At 36.5% G+C, this 18694-nt stretch overlaps 1 protein-coding gene across 4 annotated transcripts in view; it reads left to right on the forward strand.

The window, feature by feature from the left end:
* The window catches only part of RRAGB (Ras related GTP binding B), a 38740-nt gene that overhangs the window by 18299 nt on the left and 1747 nt on the right, over window positions 1-18694 (forward strand). For 3 of the 4 annotated variants that reach the window (XM_041741960.1, XM_041741962.1, XM_041741963.1), the window contains 4 exons: window positions 7070-7165; window positions 9346-9468; window positions 16797-16888; window positions 18012-18127. In XM_041741960.1, the coding sequence (XP_041597894.1) occupies window positions 7070-7165; window positions 9346-9468; window positions 16797-16888; window positions 18012-18127 (427 nt within the window). The remainder of the gene's footprint in view (window positions 1-7069; window positions 7166-9345; window positions 9469-16796; window positions 16889-18011; window positions 18128-18694) is intronic. The other variant, XM_041741964.1, reaches the window with a different exon arrangement.

Below are 18694 nucleotides of genomic sequence, written 5' to 3' on the forward strand. Positions count from 1 at the left end.
TTTATCAATTCTGTTGTGCTTTTTGAAGAACTAGCTCCTAGTTTCATTGACCTATACTGTTGTTTTTTTTCTAGTCACTATTTTATTTCTGCTCTAGTCTTTATTATTTCTTTTTAATTGCCTTTGGGCATTTTTTCTAGTTCCTTTATTAATTTTTTTTTAGATTTTACTTATTTCTTTTAGAGGGAGCACAAGTTTGGGAGGAGGAGAGGGGGAAGAGGAGGGAGGAGGGTAAAGAATTGTAGGGTTTTATTCCTTATTGAGATCACAACCTGAGCTGAAACCAAGAGTTGGATGCCCAACCAACTAATCCATCCTGCACCCCTCTAGTTCTTGTAAGGTTTGGTTGTGTATCTGAGATTTTTCCTGCTTCTTGAGATAGGTCTGTGTTGCGATTATCTTCCCTTTTATAACTGCTTTTGTTGCATTCCAGATATTTTGGATCATTGTGTTTTCATTTTCATTTATCTCCATGGTTTTTTTTTTTTACTTCATCTTTTATTTCTTGGTTGACCCATTCACTCTCTATTACCATGTCATTTAGCCTTCATGTATTTGTCTTTTTTCCAGATTTTTTCTTGTGATTCATTTCTAGTTTTGTACTATGGTTAGAAAACATGCATGATATGCTTTCACTCTTTTTTAATTTATTGAGACTTGTTTTGTGGCATATCATGATGTATTCTGGAGAATGTTTCATGTATACTTTAGAAGAGTGTATTCTGTTTTTGGATGGAATGTTCTGAATATATCTGTTATATCTGGTCCAATGTTCAAAGCCACTGTTTTTTGGTGTTTTTCTGTCTGATAAAATATCCATTGATGTAAGTCGGGGTGTTGAAGTCCCCTACTGTTATTTTATTATTTTATTACTCTCAATACTTGTCTTTGTGTTTGTTTATGTGTTTATGTTTCTTTTATTTTTAAAGAGAGCAAGAGCATGAGTATGGCGGGAGGGGGGGTGTTGCAGAGGGAGAGAGAGAATCCTAAGCAGGCTCCACGTGGAGCCTGATGCAGGGCTCAGTCTCACAACCCTGAGATTATGACCTGAGCATAAACCAAGAGTCCGATATTCAACCCACTGAGCCATCCAGGCACCCCTGTGTTTATGTTTCTCCTTGTATTTAGGCACTCCTGTGTTGAGTATGTATTTATAATTGTTCTATCCTCTTGTTGGATTGTTCCCTTTGTCATAATGTAGTGTGCTTCGTTGTCTCTTTGTTACAGTGTTTTAAAGTCTATTTTGTCTTATGTAAAGCATTGCAACTCCATCTTTGTTTTCATTTCCATTTGCATGGTAAATGTTTTTCCATCCCTTCATGTTCAACCTGCATATGTCTTTAGGTATGAAGTGAGTCTCTTGTAGGCAGCATATAGATGGGTCTTGCTTTTTATACATTCATTCACCCTGTGTCTTTTGATTGTAGTACTTAGTCCATTTAAATTCAAAGTAATTATTGATTAATATGTACTTATTGTCATTTTGTTACTTGTTTTGCAAAGTTTTTATAGTTTTATCTGTATTTTTTCTTCTCTTGCTCTCTTTCTGTGTGGTTTGATGGCTTTCTTTAATGATATGCTTGGATTCCTTTCTTTTTTTTGGTTATCTATTACAGGTATTTGGTTTATGGTTACCATTAAGCTCATATATAACATCTGATGCCTATAGCAGTCTATATCAAGTAGATGGTCATTTAAGTTTGCACCCATTCTCAAGGTACTAAATTTTTACGTCCCTTCAACAATGTTTTATGTGAGGGCAGCCCAGGTGGCTTAGCAGTTTAGCGCCGCCTTCGGCCCAGAGCGTGATCCTGGAGACCTGGGATCGAGTCCCACGTAGGGCTCCCTGCATGGAGCCTGCTTCTCCCTCTGCCTGTGTCTCTGCCTCTCTCTCTCTCTGTGTCTCTCATGAATAAATAAATAAAATCTTAAAAAAACAATGTAAAAAAAACAATGTTTCATGTGTATGTCATAATTTACATCTTTTTCTTTTTTAAGATTTTATTCTTTCTTTTAAGCTTTATTTATTTATTCACGAGAGACACAGAGAGAGAGAGAGAGAGAGGCAGAGACACAGGCAGAGGGAGAAGCAGGCTCCATGCAGGGAACCTGACATGGGACACGATCCCGGGTGTCCAGGATCACGCCCTGGGCTACAGGCAGCGCTAAACCGCTGAGCCACTGGAGCTGCCTCATCTTTTTAATTTCTAAATTGATAGACTGATTTTTATAGATGCAATTGACTTTATTCCTTTTGTGTTTAACCTCCATACTGGTTTTGTAAGTGATTAGTTTACTACTTTTATTATGTTTGGTAAAGTATTCTTGGTTGTAGATTTTTTCCTTTTAGTACTTTGAATATGTCCTGCCACTGCCTTCTGGTCTGCCAAGTTTCTGCTGAAAAACTTATGGGATTTCCTTTGTATATAATTTTTCTCATGCTGCTTTAAAAATTCTCTCTTTACTACTACCTTTTTCCATTTTAATTTTTAAAAAATATTTTACTTATTAATGAGAGACACAGAGAGAGGCAGAAACACAGACAGAGGGAGAAGCAGGCTCCTTGCAGGGAGCCCGATGTGGGACCTGATCCCCAGACCAGGATCATACCCTGAGCCTAAGGCAGACACCCAACCACCAAACAACCCAGGCATCCCACTCCATTTTAATTTTTATGTGTTTTGGTGTGGACTCCCTCAGGTTGTTTTTTGGGGGGTGCTCTCTGTGTCTCCTGGATCTGGATATCTGTTTCTTTCTCTAGATTAAGGAATTTTTCAGCTATTATTTCTTCAAAAAATTTTTCTGCCCCCTTCTCTCTTTCTCCTGGAATACCCATGATGTGAGTGTTACTACACTTGATGATATTGCAGCTTCCTTAACCTATTATTATTTTTTATTACCCTTTTTTTTCCTATTTAGTTTGGTTGCTTTCCATTAACTACTGTCTTCCAGCTCTCTGATCCATTCTTCTGCCTCCTTTAATCTGCTATTGATTCCCTCTCATGTATTTTTAATTTCAGTTATTGAGTTCTTCATTTCTTATTTGCTTTTCTGTCTCTCTGTTGAGGGTGTCACTAAGATCTTCCACTCTTTTTCTGAAATCCAATATCTTTATGACCGTATCATGCATATTGCTTATCATCGTTTCATTTAGCTGTTTTGCTGTTGTTTTGTACTGTTTTCTCATTTGGCACATATTCCTCTGTCTCCTCATTTTATCTAACTTTCTGTGTTTGTTTCTATGTATTAGGAACATCGGTTGTGTTTCCCAATATTGAAAGTAATGGTTCTATGAGGAAAAAGTCCCATGGTGGCCTGTAGCACAATATCCCCTGTTTAACAGAACCAGGTGCTTCAGGAGTTTCTTCTGTGTGTATTGTATGAACCCTACTCTTCTGTTTGAGCTGTGTTTGCCTTCAGATCAGTCTGCTGCAATGGTCCACCTTACCTGTTGCACACACACTGGGTAGGATTTGGTCCCTGTGCTGTTAAGGGGCCAGTCTGAGGCTGTTGTGGGCTTATCATTGGATGGTTTCAGTGGTCAGGTTTGTTTGCAGGGTCTACAGTAGCACCAAACTGCTGGGTGCTCTCCTTGCATTGTCTACTGAGAGGCTTTCGTTGGTGGACAGAGTCTGCAAACAAACCAGCTCTCTGCCATCGATATGTCCGTTAGGGCTGAGATAGCACCTACCTGCAGGGCGCCCTCTCTGCCTTGTCCCCTGAGAGGTTTTTGTTGGTGTTTGGGGCCAAGAATCAGGCCAGATTCCTGCAGGGGCTGCCGATGTACTGTTTGACAAGACACTATATTTGCACTACCAGTTACAAGGTTTGGCTGCTAGGGCTGTATTTATTATCTTCTCCTCTCCCTAAGACAGGAGTCACTTTGGAGTGGTTCTGGCCCTTTCCATGGCTTCTTGCAGGATAAGACATGCAGGAGCTGACTTAGAGAGACTACTGCTGTGTAGGGGAGGTTGGATAGGATTGATCTGCAGGAGATTGTGGTGGCAAGGTGCATAGTGTTAGCAAGGAAAGCGGAGAGTGTTCATGGTGTTTTCTGCAAGTGTCCAGCTATCTAGGCTGGGGGTGTGGAGAGAAATGGTGTTCACCAGTTCTTTTGTTCTTGGAAAAGTTTCTTAAAGATCCCTTGCCCTCTTTCACATGTTCTGAGATTAGTAAATAAGTCTCTTTCTTGTGTACCCTAGGCACTTTTCACACTGCTGCTTTTATGCTGTATTTCAGTGGAGATGTTCAATATGCTGGCTCTTTGAGGATGAAGATTTAGTTTCCTATTGTGTTTCACCTCTCCCAGAGCTGAGCCAGCTGATTTTACATGAGGTTAAACTCTCTGGTTACAAAAATTCACAAAGTTAAGCCCTGCTTGTTTTCAAAGCTAAATGTTATTGGGGCTCATCTTTCTACTACATCCTAGTGTACCTAAGTGGGGTACCTAGTGAGGGGTCTGTTCCTTTCCCTTCTTTTTTTAAGATGTTATTTATTTATTCATGAGAGACATAGAGAGACAGTGGCAGAGACATAGGCAGAGGGAGAAGCAGGCTCCCCACAGAGATCTTGATGTGGGACTCCATCCCAGGACTCCAGGATCACTCCCTGAGCTGAAGGCACATGCTTAATCACTGAGCCACCCAGGCATGCCCCTTTCCCTTCTTCATTCTTGTAGTATCCCTCCCATTTGTGGTTAGTCTAGCTGAGAGTTTGGTTCCCCACATCTCTGCCCCTCCTGCCCTTTTCAATGTGTTCTTTTCTTTAACTGTGGAAAGTCTGTTTTCCAGTCTTTGGGCCATTTTTTGGGTTGGTGGCACTCATGTGGCTGTTATCTATGCATGTCTGTGGGACAAAGTGAGCTTAGTATCCTCCTACTCTACTACCTTCTCCATTTATATCCTTCTTTAAATATCCTTCTGTTTGCTGCCCATTTTATTGTCCTTCAGAATAGGTAGTTATTGTCCAGGCTGGAAGACCCACTGGAGGTGAGATGAAGAAAGGTTAAAGCTATCACTGGGTTGCCTTAGGAAATACATATGCACCAATGGGAGTACCAATCATATTGTATTAAGCTCACTGCCATGTCCCCTTTAATTGCACTGATATGGTATCTTTGCCTTCTTTTATAGCATGTGGATTAGTATATGTAAATTTAAACCAAAGAAGACACAGTAGAAAGAGCAGACTCCTAGCTAGCTAGCTATGAGACCCAGGACTGGCAAGTAACAAATATAGTCCATCTTTAGTTTATGCAGTATAAAATAAAGAGGATTTGATTTTAAAGTCTAAGCTGAAAGAGAAGATCCTCTAAGGATAAAGGTAAGAAAAGCAGTTTTAGAATATTTTGGTGATGTAGAAGAATTCAGTTCCTTTTTGAGTTGGAGCCTAGGAGTCCAAGGATACCTCTTTATTTAAAGGATTTTTTTGGTAACAGCTGTGGTCAGGAATACTTTTTTTCTGTAACTAGTTATAGTATTGCCTCCAGTATTTCAGTGTTTGGGCATGATTTGGTGTTTTTAAAGTAAGCTTACAGGCTTTCACAGATGATTTCACAGGGTTCTGTATTTGACTCTGAAAATTAGTAGTTTTGGGTAGTATTTTTTCGTTCAATCTCTCTTTTTCCCACTAAGTATTAATTCTTTTGTAATTCAGAAAATTCTGTGTGTAGGTTGGGTTTTGAGATTTTGAGGGCTGTGTTACTGTTATTCTTGCTGTTTTTTTGTTTTCTGTTCTGTTTCTTTTAAAAATCATTTCATTCCCTGGCCAAATTTGCAGTAGAAAACAGAGCATTCCAATAAATGAGGTCCTTATGGATTTTTTAAATTACTTTTTATTAATCAACTTACCATTTCCTAAATGCTTATATAATATATCCTCAAAGATACATTAATGTTTTTTGTGGGATTCTAAGCTTAATTAATAAAAGTATACTCCATTTCAGTAAAGATTCAAACTTCCAAGTCTAGAAGTTAAAGTGGCTAGGGCACTTCCCCAAATATCAATTTCAAGCTAGATAGATACTTCTCTGTGTGTGTATGGGATCCCCAGATAAACAGAGCCAGTAAGTGTATGTGTGTGTGTGTGTGTGGGGGCGTCAAGGTGAGGGGAGAGGGATTGGCTGATTGACTGGTTTGTTTTTAAAGAGTTGACTTATACAACTATTGAGACTGGCAAGTCTAAATTTTGCAGGGCAGGCTAGTAGGCTGGAGACACAAGAAAGAGTAATTGTTGTATCGTGAGTTAGAAGTCAGGTTGGAGGTAAAATTCCCTGTTTCTGTGGGATGGCGTTTTTTTTTTTCTCTTAAGGCCTTCAGTTGATTGCATAAAGCCAACCCACATTATGGAGGGGAATGTGCTTTACTTAGTCTACTAATATAAATATTAATCTTATTTAAAAACCCCTCACAGCAAGATCTAACTGGTATTTGACCAGATGTCTGGATATTGTGGCCTAGCCACATTGATATATAAAATTAACCATCACAGTGTGTACACACACTCACTATAAATCCACCCAGTCATTGAAAATATCTGTGTATGTATATTTGTACAAATAGATATTCTTCAAAGTGTGTGTGGGCATATATACATAGATACGTATCCAAGATAAATAGATTGTGTGTGGGGGGGGGTTATATCTATATAGCCAAATAAATACAGTCCATTCAGAATTAATATATATGAGTGTATGCACATATTTGTGTGAGAGAAATATATCTACAAAGGTTAAAGTATTTTAAGTTACAATATCACTATCTTAAAATGACGCAGATAGGTGATTTGGAATGTAACATTACTCTGTATGGTAAAATTTTTTTCCCATTACAGTGCTCTCAGTGAGTACTCACACAAACACCAGAGGCCTGGAGAATTCTAGTAGCTGTTGTACTTTTAGACCTGACCTGAAATAACTTCTGCCGTCCTAGTTCATGAAGTAATGTACACACTAAAAAATTCCTCAGAGGAAATGCTCCTGTTTAAGATACACTGAAATAATTAAATCTCAGATTTTGCAATGAAAGAGAAGAGCTGTTATGCTGATCTATACATGGACTTTTTAATTCAGATTTTTAAAGAGCGAGAAGAAGATCTGAGGCGCTTGTCTCGCCCATTGGAATGTGCTTGTTTCCGAACATCTATCTGGGATGAAACTCTCTATAAGGTGTGTATGTTTCCCTGAGATCCCTCATTTTAAGAACATGAAAAAGAGCTAAAAAGAGTATTGTCAAAAATAAAAGATTTTAAACTCTGTTATACCTATTTAGATGAGTTGAATTAAAAAAAAGAAATTATCTACAATAAACTTTTTGAAAAACATCAAATTTAACCTTAAGAGATTTTTATTTTGATCTTAGATTGTGTTGAGATACTTACCAGGTCACACTGAATTAGCCAGTTTTATGATGATTAATTTGATACTGATGTTTTGTGACAGCAGAGGTTTCACTGCCATCATCCATTGTGACCTGTTGTGGTCTCAATGCTGATTGGAACTTTATCTAATATTCAGGTACCTCTTTAGGATATAAACTAGTCTGCCTCAGTTTGGATGGCAATAGAATAACAATAGAGAAGAGACTGGAGAAGGGAGTCTCATAATGAGACACATTTTACCTAGTATGTGATAGCTTCAACTTTCATGCCAAATTGGGGACTAGCATTCTTTTCAACCAGGAATTTTTTCCATTGCTGGAATGGATACCACATTGCTTGCAGTTGTTATAGAGGTTACAACAATAGCTGTGTTACAGACTAAGCTGAAATTACCTTATTGGCACATAGGCTCCTTATCCTGCTGCCCTTTCTCCAGCGAGATCTAGTGATTTGAAAAACTGCCCTCTTTGGGGTCCTCTTGTGGTCAGTCGACCTTTCCTTCAGACTGCCGCTAGTATCCCTTGACAAGTCTGACTCTGGGTGGGAAAGCATCCTTCTCTGTCACTGGTAGCTACAGCCTCAGTATCAACTGCATCTGACAAGTACCTACAACCAGAGAAGCACAGAAACCTGATTTGCCAAGGAGAAAAACCAATGAACATTAAAAATAGCCATTGATTTATTTTTTAATCTAATTCATTTTTCCCTAATATTATGTTGACCCAGCCTCACTCTAATAACAGATCATTTTGAGATACCTGTCTAGGAAATACTGCTCTAGATTAATTTGGGCCGAATTTCTCTCAAAGCCTTATTCCCATAGAACAGGTAACCGTGAATAAGGATGGACATGACGCACTGATAAGAACCAACTGCGGTGTGAAGGATGGCAATACATAACACGACCAAAGACAATTGGCTAATCACAACACTGCTGTGAGTGACAATGTCTCTGCTGTGGTTAGCTTTGGTGCCTTCTCCAAGGTAAATTCAGCAGTGACATTAACACCGACCTGGGAACTTGGAACCTGAACCCCCATGCTTAAGTAATAAAACTTAATTGGAACAAAGACATAGCACTACTATCTCTTACATCAATGTTGCATAGAGCTGACTTAAATTTTTATATTGTTTTATTCTACAAGCACTCATTGCATATCTGCTTGATGTTTTTGGACACACAAATTACTAAGACCAGGTTCCTGCCCTCTAGTAGGGGAGAGGAGAACATTGTAAAGCTTACTAGACAATTGGAAGGAATTATTACAATGGAAATGCAAATAAAAAAGCCTTAAGAGAATAAAGGGAGGGTATGGTTAATTCCAACTCCTTTCATTCGTCATACTTCTCTGGATGAAGTCAGTTTTAGGGAGACACACAATGGACCATTTTTAATTCAATTGGATCAATAATTATATAACTGACAATAAGACTTTTGGAATGACAATGCCACTAATTTCTCTTGTAATTTCTTTTGTATGTTATCCCATTGAGGGGAGGGGCCATTTTTCCATGTGACTCTGATTTTTTTTTACAAAATCTATTCTCAGATTTATGGTAAATGTAGAATTGTTAAGTTCTGATCTTTTGAGCAGTCTACATTATTGGACTTAAATATTTGGTGAATGGCTGGATTGGAAACTTTTTATTTGGCCCAGTAAACCAGAGTTTTCAACTATTCCTAAGGCAAACATGATGGAATTAAATTATTATTTTTTTAAATTATCAATGGAAAGAAGTTTCTCCAGCATTTTATAAATGTTTGAAACTTTAAAAAATTCCTACTGAAGGATAAAAAAAATCAAGTATTAGCTTCATCTACTCATTTGTGTTATATCATAGTTGTTGAGTTTTTGGGACTCAACTATCATATTTTGCTGTCCATATGTTACAGTGTACTTACTCATTTGCAGAGGTCCAAGACTGGCTACCTGTTAGTAATATTACACTGTACTTCTGTTCTGTTAGGCTTGGTCCAGCATTGTCTATCAGCTGATTCCCAATGTTCAGCAGCTGGAAATGAACCTAAGGAATTTTGCTGAAATTATTGAGGCGGATGAAGTGCTTTTGTTTGAACGAGCTACTTTTCTGGTGAGAACTTTCTGCTTTCTGCTCTGCAGATGTACTTGACACTTCCTACTTCTGTCCAGGAACAGAGAACAACATGTTGCTACTTATAGGAAGAACCTTTTTCCCTTTTGTCACTACATCAGCATGTATAACCTTATTTACAAAGTAGTATTGTCAACAAGTGACCTGAAAGAAGTCCTTTGCTATGTAGCTCTTTAGTAGTTAGTAAATCTTAGATTTTTATAAGTATGTCTTATTATAAAGTTTAGATTATTTCTGCTAATATTCATTTGTGTTAAAGGATTCCTAATTTTCTATTGACTTTTATTATGAAATGAGGGGTATTATCCTTGTGAGAAAATTCTCATCCCACTCCTTTCTCCAAAACACTGATTTGAAGACTTTTAACATGGAAGAGGTGTAATGGTCATCTCAGTGACATAGCTAAGAAGTCAGACGGAGAGGTAGAAGGGGAAGAGGCACCTTGGTATTTTTGTTTTTCTTATATAAATTCAGCTTAACTATAGTGCCTACTGAGGGGAATGCAATATTATAAGTAAAATTTTAAAGAACAGTAGTAACAAACTAATTTGAGATGTCACAAAGTAATAAGTAATTGATCAGTTTAATAAATACAACCCTAAGAGCAACCCACAGTAAATAATTTGTTTCTGAGCTCTACCAATGCCTGGTGATTTTAAAAAACATTTCTTGGGAAACCTGGGTGGCTCAGCAGTTGAGCATATGCCTTCAGTTCAGGGCGTGATCCTGGGGTCCAGGGATTGAGTCCCGCACCAGGCTCCCCACAGGGAGCCTGCTTCTCCTTCTGCCTATGTATCTGCCTTCTCTCTGTGTCTCTCATGAATAAATATTAAACCTTTAAAAATAAATAAAAATAAAACACGTTTCTTTGTTTTTCAACTAACATTAATGAATATAGAAGCATTTTTTTCATTTAAATTCAGTTAGCCAACATATAGTACATCATTAGTTTCAGATGTAGTGTTCATCACTTGCATATAGCACCCAGTGTTCATCACATCACATGCCGTCCTTTTTTAAAAAAATTTATTTATTCATTCATGACAGAGAGAGAGACAGACAGACAGACACAGGCAGAGGGAGAAGCAGGCTCCATGCAGGGAGCCTGACGTGGGACTCGATCCCAGGTCTCTAGGATCAGGCCCTGGGCTGAAGGTGGCACTAAACCGCTGAGCCACCAGGGCTGACCTCACATGCCCTCCTTAATGCCCATCACCCATTTACCCCATCCCCCCACCCACCTCCCCTCCAGCAACCCTCAATTTGTTTCCTGTAGTTAAGAGTCTTTCATGATTTTTCTCCCTCCCTGATGACTTCCCATTCCATTTTCCCTTCCTTCCCATATGATCCTCTGTGCTGTTTCTTATATTCTACATATGAATAAAACCATATGAAAATTGTCTTTCTTTGATTGACTTATTAAAACACATTTCTAAATCTATCTGAGCTTGGTTCCTCTTCTATAAAATGGAGATGATATATCTATGTCTTAAGTTTATTGTGTGAGTTAAAAGGGGACAAGGTAAGAATGTTAAGCCCTAATGCAAAGCTTAGCATATAGTCGGCAAACTAATAAATGTTTGTCCCTTCTGCTATTATAACAACAGAGGGCAGAGAATGCAGACTATAATTTTCCCCGTTCCTTTGTGAAAACATTTATAACTGTAGCCATGTTTGTGAGTCATACTTGTTTCTAAGTGGTATAGCTATGGCAAGGAGTCCTAACCAGGAGTGTCTTTCTGCCTCAGCTCACTGGCAGGGGTCACTTGCTTGCAATTATACTACCCTGCATCTTCTTTTGCTACTAATGTGAATCACAACAAACAAGTGAGCTATTCTGATCATCTTGGTGTACATGGCATAGCAGAATCCTGCTTTCAGCGGTATTCCACCACATATGATCATAGAGTAATCTCTATGATCTAACCTAATATAAGCTCCCTATTCCTCACTAACAGTAACAGGTGGCTTTGGTTTCTCTTGAAGACCAAGATTAGTTATGATAGACCATTTTCACTGAGGGGGTTGAAGTCAAGCAAGGGGAACCTGTTCCACCATTGGTCTAGAAATTACCTTTTGAAAGTTTCCCATGGTTTCAGTAAATTGCCCTGTAAATTTTCTTCTGGTGAGTGACTCACTTTTGCTTCCTGCTGGAAACTTTATATCTGAATATTCAGCCTGTAGGAAATATGTGATTTTATTGAAATCTGAATGTGTTAGGGGAAATACTTTTGGCTGACATGGGTGTCCATAATTAATAAGTTCATTTGTAAATAGTAAATCCTCTGAGGTGGGAATCCCTTAGTTAAGATTTTTATTATTTTTTATGTTTATTATTTTATTCATAATTTTTAGAATGTTTATTTTAATTCCTGTTAACATACATGTTATATTAGTTTCAGGTATACAACATAGTGATTCAACAATTCCATACATCACCTTATGCCCACCACCACAACTGTACTCCCTTAATCCCCATCATCTGTTGAACCATCTCCCCACCCATCTGCCCTCTAGTAACCATCAGGTTTTTTTTCTATAATTAAAAGTATGTTTCTTGATTTATCATTCTCACTTTCTTGCATTTTCCCTTTGTGTGTTTTGTTTAAGTTCCACATGTGAGTAAAATCATGGTATTTGTCTTTTTCTGAGTGACATTATGCTTAGTATAGTACTCTGAAACTCCATCCATGTCATTGCAAATGGCAAGATTTCATTCTCTTTTATGGCTGAGTAATATTCCTCTGTGTGTGTGTGTGTGTGTGTGTGTGTGTGTGTGTGTGTGTGACATCTTATTCATTCTTCAATTGATGGACTCTTGGGCTGCTTCCATATCTTAGCTATTGTAAATAATGCTGCTATAAATTTAGCATTCTTGTATTATTTGGGTAAATACCCAGTAGTGCAATTACTGGATCATAAGGTAGTTCTATTTTTAAATGTTTGAGGAACCTCCATACTGTTGTCCAAAGTGGCTGCACCAGTTTGCACCAGTGCAAGAAAGTTCTTTTTTCTCCATATCCTCACTAACATCTGTTGTTTCTTATGCTGTTCATTTTAGCCATTCTAACAGGTGTGAGGTGATATCTCATTGTAGTTTTGATTTGTATTTTCCTGATGATGATGTTAGGCATCTTCTCATATGTCTGTTGCCCATCTGTATGTCTTTGGAGAAATGTCTGTTCATGTGATCTGCCTGTTTCTTAACTGGATTATTCACTTTTTGGGTGTTGGGTTGTATAAGTTCTTTATATTTTGAAGGTATTAATCCTTTATCAGATATGTCATTTGCAAATATCATCTCCCATTCCATAGTTTGCTTTTTAGTTTTGTTAGTTTGTTTCCTTTGCTGTGCAGAAGCTTTTAATTTTAACATTTTTACAGTAGTTTATTTTTGCTTTTGTTTCCCTTGTATTGGGAGTCATTTCTAGAAACAAGTTTGTATGACCAATGTCAAGGAAGTCAACTGCTTATGTTCTCTTCTAGGATTTTTATGGTTACAGGTCTCACATTTAGGTTCGTTATCCATTTTGTGTGTGGTATATGAAAGTGGTTCAGTTTTATTCTTTTGCATGTTACTACCCAGGTTTCCCAACACCATTTGTTGAAGGTACTGTTTTTTCCCCCAATAGATGCTTTTTCCTTCTTTGTCGAAGATTAACTCACCATATAATTGTAGGTTTATTCCTGGATTTCCTGTTCTGTTTATCTCTGTGTCTGCTTGGTGCCATTACTACACTGTTTTGATCACTACAGCTTTGTGTGAAGTCCAGAATTATGGTGCCTCCAGCTTTTCTTTCCTTTTTCAAGATTGCTTTGTCTATTCAAGGTCTTTTGTGGTTCCATACAAATATTAAAGTAGCTTCTTCTAGTTCTGTGAAAAATGCTGTTGGTATGTTGATAGAGATTTCATTAAATATGTAGATTGCTTTGGGTAGTATGGAAATTTTAACAATATTTTCTCTTCCAATCCATGAGCATGCAGTGTTTTTCTATTTCTTTGTGTCATCTTCAACATTTTATTGTTTCCAGAGTACAGGTCATTCACCTCTTTGGTTCGATTTATTCCCAGGCATTTTCTTATTTTTGTTGCAATTGTAAATGGTATTGCTTTTGTAATTTCTCTTTCTGCTGCTTCATTACTGGTGAATAGATGTTCAAGGGATTTCTGCATGCTGATTTTGTATCCTGCAACTTTAATGAATTTATCAGTTTTAGCAGCTTTTTGGTGGATTCTTTTGTGATATATATGTATATCATCATGTCCTCTGCCAATCATGAATGTTTTACTTCTTCTTTACCAATTTGGATGCCTTTTATTTCTTTTTGTTGTCTGATTACTGTGGCTAGGACTTCAAGTGCTGTGTTGAATAAAAGTGGTGCGAGTGGATATCCTTGTCTTGTTCCTGACCTTAGGGGGAAAGCTCTCAGTTTTTCTCCGTTAAGGATGATGTTAACTGTGGATATTTCATGTATGGCCTTTATTATATTGAGATATGTTCTCTCTAAACCTACTTTGTTGAGGATTTTTTTTAGGATTTTTTTAAAATAAATTGATGTTGTACTTTGTCAGATGCTTTTCCTGCATATAGTTTTTACCCTTTCTTTTATTTATGTGATGTATCATGTTGATTGATTTGCAATTATTGAATAATCTTGTAACCCAGGAATAAATCTTACTTGATCATGGTGAATGATTTTTTAATGTATTGTTGAATTTGGTTTGCTTGTATTCTGTTGGTAATTTTTGCATCTGTGTTCATCAGGAATATTGACCTGTAGTTCTCTTTTTTATTGGTGTCTTTATGTGATTTTGGTATCAGGGTAATACCTCATAAAATGAATTTGGAAATTTTTCTTCCTTTTCTATTTTTTGGAATACTTTGAGAATAGGCATTAACTCTTCTTTAAAGGTTTAGTGGAATTCACCTGTAAAGCTATCTGGCCTTGAACTTTTGTTTGTTGGGTGATTTTTGATTCCTGATTCAGTTTCTTTGCTGGTTATCAATCTATTCAAGGTTTTTATTTCTTCCTGTTTCAGTTTTGATAGTGTATATGTTTCTAGGAATTCATCCACTTCTTCTGGGTTGTACAGTTTGTTGGCATATAGTTTTTCATAATATCCTCATATGATTGTTTGCATGGTTGGTTTTTTCTCTTTTCATTTATGACTTTATTTATTTGGCTCCTTTCTCTTTTTTTCCTTGATAAGTCTGGCTTAGTTTTGTCAATTTTATTAACTTTTTTAAAGAACCAGCTTCTGGTTTCATTGATCTGTTCTATTATTTTTAAAATTTTCCGTATCATTTATTTCTGCTCTAATTTTTATTATTTCCTTCCTTCTGATGGTTTAAATTTTATTCATTGTTTGTTCTTTACCTCCTTTATGTGTAGAGTTAGCTTGTTTGATATTTTTCTTCTTGAGGTAGGCTTGTAATGCTATAAACTTCCCTCTTACAGCTGGTTTTGCTGCATCCTGGAGGTTTTGGACCATTGTGTTTTCATTTTCATTTATTTTTTGGTACTTTTTAATTTCTTCTTTGATTTCTTGGTTGACCCATTCGTTGTTTAGTAGTGTGTTATTTAACCTCCATGTATTTGTGGTCTTTCCCATTTTTTTCTTGTGGTTGACTTCTAGTTTCATAGCATTGTGGTCAGAAAACATGCGTGGTGTGATTTTGATATTCTTGAATTCTTTGCGGTTTGTTTGGTGGGATAATATGTGATCTCTTCTAGAAATTGTTCTGCATGCATTTGAGAAGAATGTGTATTCTGTTGTTTTAGGATGGAATGTTCTGAATATATCTCTTAAATCCATCTGTTCCATTATGTCTTTGAAAGCCAAGCCATTGTTTCCTTATTGATTTTCTGTTTATATGATCTGTCCATTGATGTGTTATGTAAGGTCCCCTACTGCTATTGTATTATTCATTAGTTTCTTTATGTTTGCTATTAACTGCTTTGTGTATTTGGGTGCTCCTAGCTTAGGGGTCATATAACTAGTTAGCATGCCAGAGTCTTGTTCATTGTAGGAATTAACCAGGCAGATTGCTCCACAAAATAACAGCCACATACCACCATGCACAGAATTGGGAAAGAGCTGTCAATCCTGTCCATGTCCAGTGTGGATGAGGTTTCCAGTGTTGAGTCAAATTAAGCCACAGGCTCCAGGGAGGGTGTTGCCCTCCCATCAGTTCTTTTATTTTATTTATTTTTAAAAAGATTTTTATTTATTAATTCATGAGAGACAGAGACACAGGCAGGGAGCCCAATGTGCGACTCGATTATTGAACCTGGGTCAAAGGCAGGTGCTAAACCGCTGAGCTACCCAGGGATTCCCCCATCAGTTCTTTTAAATTGCATCTTTGTAACCTCTGGAATCCAAAGGTTCCCTCTAGAACCCAAAGACTTTGGTTTCCTGGAAGCTACCTCACAGGTCGTGGTTATAATGCTGCTGTATAGCCAGTCAGCATCATTTGTGATTGGAACTACAGTGTATCTGATCGCCTTTAAACCTGAACATTTATTCTTGGCAAGTGTTTTCACTCTTTTCGGTCTTGAGCCAGTCCAAGAATTAGACCTGTAGCAGTGCAGTATGTCTCTGGCCATTCCTCATAACCATGCCCTCAGTTCTAAAAACCAACAAAATAGAACCATGGTCTTATTCCATTATTCCTAGTGGCCTATGCAGATAGCTCTGGAAAAAATCCTGTTTTATACTTCATGATCCTATGAACACTCTATTTCAAAGTAAATGCTTCAGCACCCATGGGATGCTCACCTGGAGGATGGAGGATGGAGAGGGTACTGATAAGAAAGAGGCAGGAACAAGTGAAGGCTTGCATAATGCATACTGAAGATTTTTAAATGTAATACCAAAAGTCACTTAGTTACAGTTTTCATTAAAATCAATACATTAAGTACATCTAAAGAACAGCTAAAAATTTTATATTTTTTCTTTTATAATTTGTACTTATTTAATCAAAAAACATGCTGTGAAATACCAAAATAAGATAAACATATGATGATTAAAGTAAATGAGGAAGAACAGCACTGAACCAAAACAGATAATACTTTAATGCTCTAATAAAATTGTAGCCAAACACTACTGTGTGGGTTATCCATAGGAGTGTTGAAATTATACAGAATATTGGCATCATATAGGAGGAAAGGAGAGAGAGTAAGCCAGATGCCAAGTCTACCCTGAAAATCAAAGTGACCAAGAGACTGACAAAGGTCTGCCTTGAGATGCAAGTAGCAGTGATACGATTACATTGCATATTTAAGGGCATTGCTCTTTTTCATAGGTAATTTCTCACTATCAGTGTAAAGAGCAGCGTGATGCCCACAGATTTGAGAAAATCAGCAACATTATTAAGCAGTTTAAGCTGAGCTGCAGGTAAGAGATCTTGTGTGATTGACTAATTGATTAATTTTTTACATTTTAAATTCAATTTGCCAACATCTAGTTGTGTGATTTATTCATAGCTGGAAAGAAATTATTGTCATTTTTTGGAAGTTCAAATAACTATACTAGACTGAACTTACATATACAGAATAGATCATTTAATAAAAAAGAAAGCTAACCTCTAAGGGAGCCTAAAATTGAGGTGGAAGTCACTGTCCTTTAATGCAAACTCAACTGATAAGCAGCATGTGAAAAATATCTAAGCAGAATACCCTTTCGAGATACTTGATACCATTTAGGAAGAAATAAACAGAACGTGTCCAAGAGAGTTTTAAAAAAGAACAAAGGAGAATTTACCCCACCAAAAAATAAGATTTACTATAGTAATTAAAATAGTGAGGTAATGATTCAGGAATAGTACAGAATAGATTCTGGAAATGCCTAATCCTGTTGTCTCACCCTTGTTAAAATACAGTTTGAATCTTAACATTGTGAATATAGAAAGAAAAGAATGGTGGAACATTATAATTTAGTAAAGATTTAATAAGCAAAATTCTTATCCTGGTAAAATTTTGATGTCCAGACAATAGAACAGGTATAAGTTTATTCTTTTTATGCTTTAGCACACTCTGAGACTTGCTGGCATATTTATGCCTACGTTTTTAAGAAGCAATAGCAAATGACATGCAAATATAATTACCTTGTTTGGTTTTGAAGAAATGGGATCATTTCTTGAATTGATATAATCAATATAACTAACATTAAAAAATACAGTTATTAATCACAATTATAGGAAAATTTCAACTTAAGCTTCTTAAATATTAAAGAAGCCTTTTATAACATATTTCAACATGGACCTAGGTCTAAGCCCACTTCACAGTCAATATCAAGTTCTAATCTACTTTCCTAGTCTAAAGTCTAAAGTCACTTTCCAAAACATACTAAATTCAGCATTAGCCTTCCCTTGGAAAACAAAGTAAGGTTAGTGATTAACTGTCTTAATGAAGTGGGGAATCAAAGTGTAATGCTATAAAATGTTTAACATAAAAGGTAAGAATGTTTTATGTTGTTTTTATTTTATGTTTTTTACTTCTTTTTCTCATTTCTGCTATAGCAAGCTAGCTGCTTCTTTTCAGAGCATGGAAGTCAGGAACTCTAACTTTGCTGCTTTCATTGACATCTTTACATCCAACACTTACGTGATGGTCGTGATGTCTGATCCATCCATTCGTAAGTTCAAACTTAACTGACATAGGTTTATAGCCATATTCTTTAAACTAATTGCCCTAGAGCTAGTACTTTATTATATAATAAAAAAGTGGGGATGGTTGCAAAGCATTGTGAATATACTTAATTTCATTGACCTGTATATTTTGAAATGGTTAAAACAGGAATTTTTTTGTTATGTATTATTTACTACAATAAAGAAAGCTATTTTAGTACTAGTGTAAATTTTTTTTTTGTTTTGTAGACTTATATTCTGAAGCTTAAGAATAATTTAGACTCTAGGGTATTTTGTTTTTTCTTCATGGTAATTAAAAAATCAAGTTATTAAATCTAGGGATTTTAAAGAAAAAAGAACCCAAATGTATGACTTATGTACTTCATATAGTAAATATTTTTAAAAGATTAATAAAAGTTCTGAACTATTAAATGTTGAATCATTTTATATGTAACTCTATATTCCTAAGTACCATATTCCTGTATTTGTGTTCTGGGCATAAAGGAAGGTATTTGGTACTTCCATGCCATAGTAGTCATATCCATCATAACTACGGAGATAAGGTTCTAGCAGTA

This window comes from Vulpes lagopus, chromosome X (genome assembly GCF_018345385.1).
Source record: "Vulpes lagopus strain Blue_001 chromosome X, ASM1834538v1, whole genome shotgun sequence".
In the NCBI taxonomy this organism is placed as follows: Eukaryota; Metazoa; Chordata; class Mammalia; order Carnivora; family Canidae; genus Vulpes; species Vulpes lagopus.